General features: G+C 42.8%; 2 protein-coding genes across 5 annotated transcripts in view; one reads left to right on the forward strand and one right to left on the reverse strand.

Moving 5' to 3' along the window:
- LOC144067744 (transcription factor Ovo-like 2) lies at nt 1-14,893 on the reverse strand. 3 transcript variants are annotated; one of them, XM_077591642.1, is made up of 5 exons: nt 14,550-14,893; nt 11,374-11,500; nt 8,950-10,343; nt 8,640-8,829; nt 1-2,410 (listed from the first exon to the last, which is right to left on the reverse strand). In XM_077591642.1, exons 3-5 carry the CDS (start codon nt 8,971-8,973, stop codon nt 2,094-2,096), a joined length of 531 nt encoding a protein of 176 aa, XP_077447768.1. In that variant the 5' UTR covers nt 8,974-10,343; nt 11,374-11,500; nt 14,550-14,893; the 3' UTR covers nt 1-2,093. The 3 variants fall into 3 exon arrangements, with proteins under 3 accessions (XP_077447768.1, XP_077447766.1, XP_077447767.1); XM_077591640.1 differs by having other exon boundaries at nt 8,950-11,500; XM_077591641.1 differs by having other exon boundaries at nt 8,950-11,511.
- ska2 (spindle and kinetochore associated complex subunit 2) overlaps nt 14,069-15,633 on the forward strand; it is a 25,812-nt gene continuing 24,247 nt past the window's right edge. For both annotated transcript variants that reach the window (XM_077591643.1, XM_077591644.1), the window contains exon 1: nt 14,069-14,411. In XM_077591643.1, the coding sequence (XP_077447769.1) occupies nt 14,379-14,411 (33 nt within the window). In that variant the 5' untranslated portion in view covers nt 14,069-14,378. The remainder of the gene's footprint in view (nt 14,412-15,633) is intronic.

The following is a 15,633-nucleotide window of genomic DNA, read 5'->3' on the forward strand; positions in this document are numbered from 1 at the left end:
TTTGAAGGGAGTAAGTTTATTACCAGACTGCAGGATGGGGAGAGCACGGACAGCTAGGCTAGGTGATTCACAGTCTTTTCCTTGCCACAACCCCCAGTACGAACCAAATTTGTCATAGAGGCTTTGGAATGACACGTTTAGACATGTTCAGGGCAAAGTCTCTGTGACACGGATGAAGGCTGTGACACGGATGAAGGCTGTGACACAGATGAAGGCTGTGACACAGATTAAGGCTATGACACGTATTGAAACCTTTTTTTGTGTTACTCATGGCAGTAAACATGTTAATACACTTCACATTTCCCCGTGTAGTAACTAAAATAATTTGTATTAATCACATCAATTTGTATCCCTCCTCTCCAGGTTTAGAATACAAACATCATCATCAGGTACTCTTCACGGGGTATGCATTGTTGCATGTGTATACGAGTTTGCATTAGCTGGGTTTCAACAATCATGGTACGTTTGACTGTGGCATTAATGGTACATTTGATCAAAGCTGAGAAGCAGGGTAAACAACAGGTTAGGATAACAAGCACGAGAGCAATAACAGCTACGAACAGTATTAGGGCTTTCAAAAGAGTGTGTCCATGAGCCAGAGAGAAACCAGTCAAGCCATCCTCGTTGTGGAACCGGATATCTTGTCATAGCGTACTGTATGTTCTTCATAGTTTGTAAGGCATCATGGACTGAGTAGGATGAGTTGGCAGGGATGAAGGTGCAGCATGAGTCTCCTACCATGGCACCCCCCCCCCTGCTGTGCGGTTATTCTGTCAAGGGCAAGGCGGTTCTGGATAATCATTTGGGTTATGGCGGTTATTTGGGCTTCTTATCCTTGTTGTAGTTGGAATGATGCGTTGACATACGCCTGGAATCTGTAGTCAATGGTTTCCAGACGTAGGGTGTTATTTGCTGGTCCTACCCAGGGGAACAGAGCCATCAGGATTTTGAAGGAGACTGACCAGTGTTTGTGTTCGGGGGGGACATCCGAGCCCCACACTGGATCATGGGGGCGGGAATCAAGGCTCCGGCATTGACACCTGGTGGGTAGACGTGGGTTGGCGTCGACTGTGGGAATCAAATCTGTTGTAAGGAAGTATGCATGGTCGGAGACAGATGTAGGGAGACAGAGGCCAGTTGTATTGGAGGGATGATCATATACACTTGCCATCCGCAGAGCCACCATACTTGGTCCAGTATTGTCGATGATTGGGAAGGGACTTGTCTGATCTCGGCGCACCTGGTGACATGAACTTGGTCTAAAGGGGTCTTGGGATCTGGTCCACTGGATTTGAAACAGGATGGAGATTGTTGCACCAGACATACGTTGCGGGATTGACTGTAGTTGTTAATGGCAACGCGACCATGGTATGTAGGTGGTCGAACTTTGCCGGACAGGATTCTTCCGGATGACCCAGGATACAGTTGTAGGTGTGGTTGGCAAGTTCTTTGCTCTGGAGGTTGGCCCATAGCTGTGGTTGTGCTAAGGCAGTGGGAATGAGGGAACAGACATAACAACTCTCATTGGTTGTGGCGCAGGCTGAGTGCGGTGTATCTGTACTAACTGTTCCTCATCATCGGGTGGTAGTCGTTTTCTTCTTAAGTAAACATGTTAATACACTTCACACTTTCAGCTGCAGTTTTTAAAAGGAACCTATCGAGGGTTAATTGCTTTTGTCTTCCCTTCAAAATATTCTGAAAATTATGCACACAAATGTCCTCACAATAGGATAATGCACGACCACTTGCCAACGGTAAGTAGTATACTCCTCTCGTATTAGCGAGCAAGCTCAGCCACGTGTACACCATTCTGCACTTACTAATGGGTAAAAAAACACTCAAAAAATGCAACGCTCCGCCCAGTGCTCGTAGAGACATTTACACGAGGGAGTTGCGGCGAGATGATGTTCCCATAAGCTGTATGCTCGTATATCAAAATTTTACTCGTATCTCATGGCTCGCATGTCGGGGCACTTGTATGTCAATGTATTACTGTATTGTCATCAATAGTTTTCAGTTCCCAACCTGGTTGGAAACAGCAAGAAAAATATCTTTAGCCCTGGGTCAAAAGTTTTATTATAATAAATAAGAGTTTAGCAAAAAAATGCAGAGTGCACCAAATAGGGGCTTGCTTTAGCGTTTTTAGACAGAAAACAGTTGTTATGCTGTGCCCAGTGGGGATAGTACCTGCAAAGAGATGGGCTGCCGAGATAGTTTAGTTTTAAATGAATATCGTACTCATTGGGGCAACTTGCCGTGTAACCACAATCTTCACAGACGAAGATTTTTGAACGCCTCTGTCGGTAGGCATACTGTTGGTGAATGCCATGAATCTTCCTCAGATGAGACTCCAGAGAGCAACGTTGTGTGAATGCCTTTTCACAAAGCTCACACTTGTAGGGTCGTATACCTGCAATTAACGGGAGGTCAAACTTTTATGTCCATGGATATGTTTCAAAAACAGATGGTTAACTGTATTTAATAACCATTTTGCACACAACACAATTTGACCAGTGCGCGAACATATCCCAGGTCATTTTAACTATTACCATATAATTACTATTTCTTTTGAGTTGGATGCATCTTATTACAGTTCTACATTAAGTGTGTTATGTATGAAGAAATATAATATTTTGCAACTTTCTTTTCTCCTGCACTACTAGAAATGTTTCAAACACTGACTTTATTTCAATTTAGTACGTACAGCAGGGGTGGCTAGCGCATCGGCCGCACAGCTCTGGGGTCCTGGGTTCGAATCCAGGTCAGGTCCTGGTGTAGGGAGTTTGCATGTTCTCCCCGGGTCTGCGTGGGTTTCCTCCGGGTACACTGGTTTCCTCCCACAGTCATAAGACATGCATGGTAGGCTGAATGGACACTTTAAATTGCCCCTAGGTATGAGTGTGAGCGTAAATGGGTGTTTGTCTCCTTGTGCCCTGCAATTGGCTGGCCACCAATTCAGGGTGTCCCCTGCCTCTGGAGTCTGAAGTCAGCTGGGATAGGCTCTAGCACCCCCCACAACCCTAGTGAGGATAAAGCGGTCCAGATAATGAGATGAGATGAGAAGGGTGGCCAAGTCCGGTCCTCGAGAGCCGCTATCCGGTCTGTTTTCCATATCTCCCTCCTCTACCACACCTGAATCAAATGATCAACTCAACAGCAAGCTGTCCAGAAGCTTGATAACAATCCCAATTATTTGATTCAGGTGTGTTGTTGGATTGGATTGGATAACTTTTTTCATCCCGTATTCGGGAAATTTCATTGTCACAGTAGCAAGAGGGTGAGAATGCAGATACAGGAAAGGCATAGTTACACAGTTACAAGTTAGACAGTACAGTTGCAAAGGCCGCTGAACAACGAAGCAAAAGCACAAAGTACAAAGCAAAAGTACAAAGCTAAAGCACAAAGAACAAAGCAAAAGCACAAAGTGCAAAGCAAAAGCACAAAGAACAAAGCAAAAGCACAAAGTACAAAGCAAAAGAAAAGTATATGGGATCATTAAGAATCGATAAATCAAATCATTAAGACAGAAAAGCAGCAAAAACACAAAACGAGCAAGAGCGGACGGAGCTACCGGCTGCCACTTGAGCGGCGCCATCTTGGTTGCGGAAGCAAAAACGGATACAGACTCAAGAAAAAGACGTTGTAGAGTTGGATAAAACTGGAACCACACACAGGAAGTCTTCCACAACATGGGGAACTTCTGCAGACTGTGACTGAGGTAGAGAATATGCAGTCACTCTTCCAAGCTTATCCGCACAGTTCTACAGTATGGAATGGTTGGTCTGAAGCGCCGCTTCGTCTCCTGGCACTTTTGTCCAGCTCCGAATTTCCAGCGGCATTGAGGTGTTGCTCCTTCTGCTGCGTATTGTTAGTCCCATGTGTATGACAGCGTAGGCATGGCTGAATGGTTATAGTATAAAGTACAAAGTAAAGTAAAAAAGGAATATTTCGAAATATTAAAATGTAATAAAAAAGATAGAAAGGCTGTAAAACACAAAAAAAACAAATAAGAGTGGACGAAGCCACTGCCACTGGCTGCCGCGTGACGGCGCCATCTTGGAAAAGAGAGGAGATATGGAAAACAGACTGGATATCGGCTCTCGAGGGCCGGAGTTGGCCACCCCCTGATGAAGAGTTAGTAGAGTTCCATTCATATTTCTATTACAGCATTAAAAGCACATGTAGACTGGTTGGGAGAACTTCCATGACCCCCTGAGAACCCCGCTGGTATAGAGCTGATTGACTGTTCTGCAGCCAAGAAAACCACAATACTCATCCTGAATCCGAGATTCAACTTCCCCACAACCCCTCCTCTCTACTACCCCTGAACAGACCTTCTAAGAGAAGCTGAGGTCTGCCAATCCAGCGGCACTGTCTCTGATCTCCACACGATGTTGCAAAGGCATCTCAACAAAGGAAACTGGGCAGAACTAGGCTTTGCCACTGAGGAGATTTTTCTAAATTTCACTGACTTCAACCCCAGGGATAAGAAAATCCGCCTTTGAGTCTTGTCTCTGAGCTTTGCTTTCTGATGGGAAAGTGTATCAGTGGAGAGTAGGAAGTCTTCAAAGTATTTGGCCCATACACTCACAACATTCCAAGTCAAGGTCAGCAGTGCTCCATGCCCACTAAATACAGTGTTGTTGGTGCACTGCTTTCCCCTCCTGACTGAGACACTGGATGGGGAATCAAAATATCTTTGAAGCTGTCTGGAAGTCATTCTCCATGGCCTTGCCAAGAGCCTCCTATGTCAGGGTTTTTGCCTCAGAACCTATCAGAGCAAAGTGCTGCTCAGCATGCTGGTACCTGCTAGTTTTTTCCGGAGTCGTGCAGGCCAAAAAGTCCCGATAGAACTCCTTCTTCAGCTTGATGACATCCCTTACTACTGTCATCCTTGACCACTTCACAGCTTCAACATTTTCTGCTTCAGTAAATTGCGTTTTTTTATATTAAGTATAAAAAAAGTTCAGAAAAATGTCAAAATCCACGCTGAAACTCGCAAGCGGAAGACAGAGGATAAAAAATGGCATATGTCAAGGCTCCGCTTCGTCAGCGCTGAATTGGGTGGCACTCAGCGCTGAAGAAGAAACAATATTTCACCACAGACGAAGAATGATGCGCCGAATAATATAAAACCACGAGGACAACATCTTGCCTTCTAGTGTTTTGTTGCAAGTGAATTTCCCATTGCACACATCACCTATGGAGAATGACTACGCTGATCTTATTCCAGCTTTGTTTGGATTTTGAATCGCCGATGAAAATGCCTCATGAGCGTCCTAGGACCTCTAAAGCATCCAATGAGCCCAAGAAAAAAAATGAGACATGAAGACAGTGACTGACAAAGTGACATTGCAGCATATGCTAAATGCGTAGCACGCCATTGCGGCATAAATGAATCTACCATACGTTATACCAATAAAGAAGGAGCAAACAATTGGAATACAGTAACGGTATCCTTTTCCAAGGACACCAAGTGAATGATAAACACGATGAATAAAAAAAATGAACCAGCATTGTGGGGGATGAACTGGCGTGACAAGAGGAAATCAACACACTCCATAGTGGTAGCGGTTTCCAACCCCCCTTGAGAGGATTGGTTCCCACACCTTGAGCTGTTCATAGAGGTGAGCCTGACTACATCAAGTTAGAATTTCTCAGCCTCATTCACGAGCTCATGCTCCTTCCCACCCTGAGAGAGGTGATGTTGGGTTTATTCTGGGATGTTACTATATGTCCATTAAGCATTTTATAGGTAATGAAGTTATAATTTAATTTGGGCTATATTTTAAGTAATCACCGAGCGAGCTCAAGGTCACTCTCCAGGGCAGCTGGCTCTAGCTTGTTGACGTAACACCTCACCGTATCCTCGGCTCCAAGGACTGTTTATTGGGAGATACACCTCGACCCGTTACCCAGATGCAAGTTCGCAATGAAGATCTGCAAAGGACTCTTGAATTGCTTGGACTTGGATTCCGGAGCAGATGGCGATAATCGAATCAACTTCCGAAAATACTCGCTTATGTTTCTCAAATTATGATGCTCGGTTCGCTTGATATGGAATTGTTTTGCCAAATGGAGGCTTGTTTGTTTAATTTCCAATGGAGTTGTTTTTGAGTTCCGACCTTAATTGTTATTAATGAATACCTGATATGCGATTATTGTTGCAGTTGTTTTTGACCTTGATGGTGTTATTCGGTTAGCTTATGCAATTGTTTGAATCAGATTACCTTAGATGTTTTGAATTATGCGCGACTAAATGGACAGAGGAGGATGCCGCTCTTCAGAATCATCCTGGACAAGGACGAGTTGGGAGTGATTTTCCTTGCAAGTTGTAGCCAGAGTATGTTAATGATGTCTCCCTGTTTTGATTAAAGTGTATTAATAATAAACCTATCAGGTGACATTGCATGTCCCAAGAGCCAGCTACTGCAGCCAGGGATCAGATCGCCAAGGACCTCCTTGGACCCTTGCACAGGTGGTGATCCCATGGCGAAGGAGAAACCCATGTTGCCTTTAGCCGAGCCCCCTTGGTGCAGAACTAAAAGTCAGACATACTATACAAACAAAGTATTCACATTGCTATATTGAGACTAACAGCGAAAGACATTGTACTAACCACTTTAGCTTCATATGAACTAACGGTAGAAAATGCAATCTTCGCGGTTAAAGGGTGGCACTTCAAAGGTGAAAACTTGCTGGTTTAAAGCTTTGTTCAACAATGCAAACACATAAAAACTGACAGCACATATATGGCGGGGGGTCGACTTCATGTACCGAGTATAAAGAATTTCCATTGAACATTTCAAATTAAGAGGACGCCATGTATAGAAAAGCAAATGGCCGCAGTTACTTTCACATATATCAGATCCTACAATAAGAGCTTTCACGTGACCGCCCGTATGAAAAATCTGATTGACAAAACATTAAATAATTTGGCTTCAAACTTGGTAACATGGACGATTTGCTGGACAAGATGATAGTATTTTGGATCAAATCTTTTGATGTGATTAATTAAACAGAAGAAATATGACATATAGGTTTATACATTTCTTTATTGTAATTTTTAGTTTTTGTTTTATTTAAGAATTCTCATCTCATCTCATTTTCTGAACCGCTTTATCCTTATTAGGGTCACGGGGTTTGCTGGAGCCTATCCCAGCTGACTCCAGGACAGAGACGGAGGACACCCTGAATCGGTGGCCAGCCGATCGCAGGGCACAAGGAGACGGACAACCATGCACACTCACACCCATACCTAGGGGGAATTTAGAGTGTCCAATCAGCCTACCATACATGTTTTTGGAATGTGGGAGGAAACCGGAGTACCTGGAGGAAATCCACGCAGGCCCGGGGAGAACATGCAAACTCCACACAGATGGACATGACCTGGATTTGAACCCAGGGACCCAGAGCTGTGAGGCCGACACGCTAACCACTCGCTCTCATCTCATTTTCGGAACCGTTTTATTCTTATTAGAGATCCAAGATGGCGGCGAGCACGGGTGCAGCGGCTCTGTGCTCTCCAGTTTGGTGTTTTGTTTTCTCAATCCTTTCCATGTACATACACAACGACTGGTGCTGCAACAGTAGGATCATTAACACTCACTGTTCCCCTGGTTTAGAGCTCTTTGCAGTTCGGTGCAGGCCCTTCAATATACCTAGAGAGCTAACGATTGTCAATGTAATGGCTGTTTACATCCCACCGGATGCTAACGTTAGGTACGACACTTAGCCTCCTGCTAGCGACTGTAAACAAACAGCTTGACCATCCCGATGGAGTCTTTATTGTCGCTGGTGACTTCAACAAAGCATGTTTAAAGACTGTTCTGCCTAAGTTTATCCAGTACGTGAAGTAACACACCAGAGGAGATAAAACTCTAGACCATGTTTATTCTACAATCAAACATGCTTATAGAGCCACACCCCTCCCTCACCTTGCTGGATCCGGCCATCTCTGCCTATCCCTCACCCCCTCATACACCCCACTCCGGAGGCTAACAAGGCCACAAATAAAGATAATAAAAACATGACCTGAGGACGCCCTTTCTCAGCTGCAGGACTGTTTTTCCCGCATTAACTTCAGTCTGTGATTCAGATATTTCTTAGGCCAGCAGAGAAGGCCTTGACGGCACACCACTGCATGTACACATACGACTGTACACCGACCCACCAGTCTAACTCCATCATCAAATTTGCCAATGACACCACTGTGGTCATAATCATCTCAGGGGTGGATGAGTCTGCCTACAGAGATGAGGTCAACAAAATGTCTTTGTGGTGTTTGGTGAACAATCTCACACTAAACACCACGAAAACTAAAGAAATAATCCTGGACTTTCCCTCGCCCCACCGGGCCGCTAGCCTGGCCGTCCTATTTAAGAATTACCATTCATTGCATTTGAATGGGTGGTTTATTAGAACATGCATTAGCGGTTGAATTGGTTTTTAAAAATGGACAATATTGTCGCTTATCGGCAAGAATTTATGAGACAATATATCACACAATAAGGTTTTTTAGCCATTCTTTTTCTGGTCTCTAATCTAATATAAAATAATATAGAAATACCAGTAAACAACTGTGTGTGCCTAAGTGATGGGAAATTATTTGTATACAAAAATTTACACATTTTTCTCACCTGTGTGTGTTCGCCTATGCCTTTTTAGGTCAAAAGTATCATTAAATCCTTTGCCACAAAACTGGCAATGATGTCTCTTTACCAAGCTGTGACACCTCAGATGTCGAATCAGAATTCGCTGCAGAGGGAACATCTTGTGGCATACTGAGCAGACAAAGCTGCCAGCACCAGGAAAATTGTGGTGTTGGGCCTGGTAGAATGACACAAAGCTCTTTATTAATACAGTACCTTACAGAGATTTTCCATTATTTTTCTTTTCCTGCAACATTCTTGAAAATGCCTATATTACATGAGTAAACCATTACCTCACCTTAATTTTGCCAACTTGTACCATTATTGTGGGAGTGTAGAAGGGGCTCGGAAGAATCTCTGTGGATGATCCTGAATGCTTGTGGTCAGCAACAATTTCTTTGGATATTGACCAAGGAATTGGATATTTCAATGAAATCTCTGTCCTCCATTCTAAAGTACATTGGTTTGGTATCAAGATTCTATGTTTGCTTCTCGTTACTCACTTTGTGGTGTGCATACAAATTGTCATTAAGACGTTACAGTGACCGACTGATCCCTATGTTCGGCTTAATAAATAAAATTGTGAAAATCTTACCATCTGCACCATTTCCTCTCGACTCACTCAGCTCTGACCTGTCCCACTGGGATGCTTGAAAAGCAGCACTTTTTTTTTTTACAAGGAAAGACCGGGGCATGCTGGAGCTTTTTTAGATCTTCAGTATAGAGCCTTGCACTCAAGTGAGATTTTTAAAGATGCTAACACAAAGTCCTAAAAATAAATAAAACTGTGGACTAGCCAATAAAAATGATCACTGTACTCATTTTTTTTAGCCCTCTGAGAATGCTTAAAGCTCTGGAGTGGTACAGAATTGTTTTGCCCCGAGTGCACCTGTGTTCATTTCATGCGTGTTTAAACTGATACTGTACACATTTTGCATGTCAGGAACTAGAGAGAATTTGGGAGGCTTTGCATTCAAGTGGAATGCAAATGATGATCCCTGACCAAACCCTAGTCCCAGAAAACAGACAGTTCATCATTTGAAGTAAACGCACAGAGAACCCTCCCACAGTCTTTATTAAAAGGTTTCATCATAGCTATTATGCAGAAAAAGACTGTGTGCATGTGTTATGTGACAGTGTCCTTTTGAACTGTTTATGTAAGAGGGGTCGGAAACCCAAAATCTTGAAAGAGCCATAATGGATGAAAAAAAACAAAATGTCTGGAGCTTGAGAAATATTTCTTATAATCGCATGTATTATTGAATCGCTTTCAAATAATGTGTATCAATATTGGTTCTTAGCTATCTTTTGGTTTGGAGACAGGGTTAGGGGTTAAGTTTAAATATATGGAGAAGCTGAATTTGGAGCTAGCATAGGCTAGAGAAATTGAAACGGGAAGTTCATAGAAGAAAACCAGAAGGAACCGCTCACCAACGTTCTTTACCGAACCAGTTGCTTTTAAGAATGGTCAGTACACAAGAACTGTCAATTTACTGTTGCTCCAAAAGATAATGAAAACTACTTGCGGGACTTAAAGTGTCTTCAAGAAGAAGCTTATGACAAGACGTGGGAGTGGCCGGTCCGGCGGGCGTCCGCGCCGGCCCGTGACAAGGCGTGGGAGTGGCCGGTCTGGCGGGCGTCCGTGCCGGCCGTAATGCCAATATAAATAATAGTCACATTTAAAAAGAGTTTCTGCAATTAGATACATTTGTAGAAATTAGCACAATGCTTTTCTGTCATACATTTCACTCCTTCGTCTAGCATTTTTTTTTACTTTTCTCTAAAACAAAACAACTCACTCTGCTTTCCCAGCCGCCTCACCCTCATCAACATTCTCACGCTCCCTCTGCTCAACTTTCTTTGCATTTCCATCGTGCCCTGTCATTGCCATTAAAAACCAAAAATTAGTATCCTCATATCCATCTTTCTCCATTTTATATTGATCACCCCTTCGTTTAGTGCGGATTTTATCCTGCAGGTTTACTATTTTATGTATATTAAGCTGGCCAGCAAACCCATATGTGTTTATCCATAAATTTAGGTGTTTAACGCTTGAAGCGCTTTGATTCTCAACAAATTTCCAATCCTCACACACCAGACGCTGTTTCGGATCGTCTTCGCTAGTGTGGCATGCTAGTGTTTGATTTATTAACGATTGCATGTTGAGGATGTGCGGCTGGTTTGGATTGGATGTGTTTATCGGTGTTCAATTATTGATGCCTTAGCACATAGCTTGAGGCACAGGAGATTTTTAGTCATAAGAGTAAAAGTTGGATTGAAGAAACAACAACGTATCACTGTTGTGATCATTTCTCCCTGTTTCAAGACAAATGCAGGGTGTAACACTAGCTGCCTTGCTATTCCATCTTCCCATTTTGAAACAGCTGTGTAATCAGGACAGAAATTTCCCTGTTATTTTCTATTTTTTCTTTCTCCTTCGTTTGTTTTCTCCCTAGGTTATCACACAATCATACTCTCGGAGCTTAAGTACCGACCGGCTTGGGTACAGGACAACTGATGCCCTTACAGTTTTGTAGACAGATACTCTGTCTATTTACCTGTTAGTGACTAGTATTTACAGGGTTTTATCGTCGCTGTCTCCTGGACGCGATCTCATCCATTCGGAACCCCCCACGAATGGACCTTCATATGAATGATGCACCCAAACTCACACATCCTCCTACGAATGTTTAACTGAGCTCCCACATTCACATGGACTTACCAGCGATGTCTTCAACTCTTTTTGGATAAGTCTTCAACCTTGTGATCCCAGGCGCTCAGTCGAGGTCCAGCCAGCAAAAGGGTCTTAGATGCCATGGCCATGGTCCTTCCCAGATGTCGACTCAGCACTCAGCAGAAACTGCGTGTGACGAAATTGATGGTGTTTCTCCATAAGCTACGTTTACTCGGCAAAAGAACTAAATATATTGGCTGCCAGTATCAAAGGACCAATATGATAGGTTCACCAATAGGCATTCCCAAATATAGGCATTCACAAATGCACACACGAATAAAGAGAAAAGATAATCTTCTGGATTTCTTCTTTCAAGGAGAACAGAACTGCTCATGCCGAGTCCACACTCTGTTCTGGCAGCACATGCTTATTTTCTTGTTTATTAACTTCAAGGAATTAGTTACGATGGACGTTTCAACTCTCAAGGGAGGGGTGGGGAACAGAAATGAGACGTCAATATAGTCAAAACAAATGAAGGTTTGAAAGTCATGTGCAGCCCAGGGTGTTTTGAATCTTCTTTGTTTAGTTCACTCCAAGCAGTCCAAAGTCCAAGGCGTTTCGGTGTTTACCTAAAGTTCTCAGGAGCAAAGCATTTACTTTGTTGCAAAGCAACCATATAATAATAATATGAAACTAAGTTTAATGTGTATGTATGTGTATGTATGTGTATGTATGTGTATGTATGTGTATGTATGTGTATGAATGTGTATGTATGTGTATGTATGTGTATGTACGTGTATGTATATACATGTGTATATATAAAGTTGTGGTCAAATGTTTACATACACGTGAAGAACATGTGTCATGGCTCTCTTGAGTTTCCAGTTATTTCTACAACTCAGATTTTTCTCTAATAGAGTGATTGGAACAGATACTTCTTCGTCAGAAAAACATTCATGAAGTTTGGCTCTTTTATGACTTTATTATGGGTGAACAGAAAAAAGTGATCAAATCTGCTGGGTCAAAAATATACATACAGCAACACGAATTAGCAATTTTGGTGACTTAGAAAGTTCTGTCAGTGAAATGAGCTTCATAGGATGGCCTCTTAAGTTCTTGTGAGTGATTATGAGTGACTACAGCTGGTGACTTCTCTGAGGCAATTTAAATAGGGCTCATTGGATGCAAACGCCCACAAACGCTACAATGGCAAAGTCAAAGGAGCTTAGCATGGATCTGAAAAAGCGAATCCTTGACTTGAACAAGTCAGGAAAGTCACTTGGAGCCATTTCAAAGCAGCTGCAGGTCCCAAGAGCAACAGTGCAAACAATTGTGTGTAAGTATAAAGTGCATGGCACTGTTTTGTCACTGCCACGATCAGGAAGAAAACGCAAGCTATCACCTGCTGCTGAGAGAAAATTGGTCAGGAGGGTGAAGATTCCACCGAGAATCACCAAAAAGCAGATCTGCCAAGAATTAGAAGCGGCTGGAACACAGGTGTCAGTGTCCACAGTCAAGTGTGTTTTGCATCTCCATGGACTGAGAGGCTGCCGTGCAAGAATGAAGCCCTTGCTCCAAAAGCGGCACCTTAAGGCTCAACTGAAGTTTGCTGCTGATCACATGGACAAAGATAAGACCTTCTGGAGGAAAGTTCTGTGGTCAGACGAAACAAAAATTGAGCTGTTTGGCCACAATGCCCAGCAATATGTTTGGAGGAGAAAAGGTGAGGCCTTTAACCCCAAGTACACTATGCCTACCGTCAAGCACGGTGGTTGTACTATTATGCTGTGGGGCTGTTTTGCTGCCAATGGAACTGGTGCTTTACAGAGAGTAAATTGGATAATGAAGAAGGGGGATTACCTTCAAAATCTTCAAGATAACCTAAAGTCATCAGCCCGAAGATTGGGTCTTGGGCGATGTTGGGTATTCCAACAGGACAATGACCCCGAACACACATCAAAAGTGGTAATGGAATGCCGAAATCAGGCTAGAATTAAGGTTTTCGAATGGCCTTCCCAAAGTCCTGACTTAAGCCCCATTGAGACCCTGTGGACAATGCTGAAGAAACAAGTCCATGTCAGAAAGCCATCAAATTTAACTGAATTGCACCAATTCTGTCAAGAGGAGTGGCCAAAGATTCAACCAGAAGCTTGCCAGAAGCTTGTGGATGGCTACCAACAGCGCCTAATTGAAGTGAAAATGGCCAAGGGACATGTTACCAAATATTAGCGCTGCTCTATGTATATTTTTGACCCAGCAGATTTGATCACTTTTTTCTGTTCACCCATAATAAAGTCATAAAAGAGCCAAACTTCATGAATGTTTTTGTGACAAAGAAGTATCTGTTCCAATCACTCTATCAGAGAAAAATCTGAGTTGTAAAAATAACTGGAAACTCAAGAGAGCCATGACATGTTCTTCACAAGTGTATGCAAACTTTTGACCACAACTGTTAAGTGATGAAACAGGGACCCAAATGCGACTGCGGTCAAGTGAGCAGCTGTTTCTCTTTTCGAAGTCAAGTGAGCCGCACTTCAATTTCGTTTCGGTTGCACTCGCTTAAGGTTTTTATGGCAAACAGGCGGAAAATGACGGGTGCGCGTATGAACTGAGAAAAATAAGACGAGACGTCACCGCCGAATCCTACTGCCCGAAGCGCTTGACTGGGATTCGGCGGTGACGTCATCATTTTATTTAATTTTCTCCTTTCATACGCGCGTCCTCCCTTTTTTTTTTTTTTTTTTTTACCGTAAAACCTCAAGGAAGAGGGCATCGGAAATTGAAGCGCGGCTGGCTGGCCTACGGAAAGAGAAACAGCGGATCACTTGACCGCAGTCAAATGCAGGGCGGCTAGCTTGACTTCGTTATTTAATTTTGTAATATTAGTTAATTGAGTACTTCTGGTGCAAAATGGACGACACTTGACGAATTTAGTCTTCATTTCGTCACAGAGCTTATCAGATATCTATCCAGACTTAGGTAATATCTACGGATATGACTACGAAGTGTTTTACTCCCTACGATGGAATAGATCGATAAACTCCTCTTTCAAAATGGAGACCACGGTGGAGAAGCTTGAGTGTATGGTACGTTTTTAATTGGATATGGATCTCCATATGTTCGCACTTTATCAAGCCGTTCAACAGTATTGAGTCAATATTCGATATTCGAGTTTCATTCAGATTGTGTCCAGCTGTCGCAGAGGACGGGCTCAGCAGTGTTACCTCTTGCGTTGAGATGCCTTCATACCAATGTTCACCCATGGCGCTCCAACGGAATACTTTTTCTATTTGCCCATCACCAGAAAGTTTTGTGTTTACACAAATGTTACGTCTCCAAAAATCAACTTCCCTCTCAGCTATTGTTGTGTATCGGCGCAACATTCCAGGATAGCCGATACGAGTAGACTTTACGGACTCGATAAGATACCGCTAGCTTTTCTTGCAAAATGATGGATACTATTGGCGTTTGTTCCTTTTCGACCTCGTACTTACAACGCCACGTGTTCTTTTTTGTCCTGGAGGGTTTATTTGATAAAGACACGGAAAACAGAAATGGGATCCCAGGTCAGTTCTCAGTACATCGTTTATTTACAAGCGAGAAAAGACAAAAACCTTCGTGTTCTGACTCCATTTAAAGGCCCCGCAGTCCAGTGTGGGTTAGTTTTGAATACAGTGGTACCTCGAGATACGAGCTTAATCCGTTCCGGAACTGAGCTCGTATGACGAGATTCTCGTAACTCGAGCGGACGTTTTCCATTGAAATGAATGGAAAACAAATTAATTCGTTCCAGCCCTCTGAAAAAACACCAAAAACAGGATATTGGATTGGAAAAAATGTTTTATTTCTTCTAATTCGCCATCTATTAACAAAGTAACACATAACTAGTGGTTTAATAGTAATAAAATGTGTTTAATCCAACTAAAATTGGGCAGATTTTGCCGACGGGAGACAGAGACGTTTGGGGGGGTGGGGTTCGTTTTTTTCCACGACAACGCACTCGTAAACGGAACAAACAAATTTAAATTAACTTGGATTAATATATACAGACACTCAAACATACGTTTAATGTAACTTTACACAAAACTGAATTCTAATTTTGTTGTAATCTTTTGTTACCTTTGTTTTCCGGGTTGGCGGTTTGCCATGCCTCCACCCTCACATTCGCTATCGTTGGACTGTTTTCTGTTGTATTGCCTTCAAAATATTCCCAAAATGATGCACACAAATGTCCTCACAATAGGATAACGCACGACCACTTGCCAATGAGAAATAGTCTTTAAAGAACGATCGCGGGAGCTTCTTTCC

The sequence above is a fragment of the Stigmatopora argus genome, chromosome 22 (assembly GCF_051989625.1).
Source record: "Stigmatopora argus isolate UIUO_Sarg chromosome 22, RoL_Sarg_1.0, whole genome shotgun sequence".
In the NCBI taxonomy this organism is placed as follows: domain Eukaryota; kingdom Metazoa; phylum Chordata; class Actinopteri; order Syngnathiformes; family Syngnathidae; genus Stigmatopora; species Stigmatopora argus.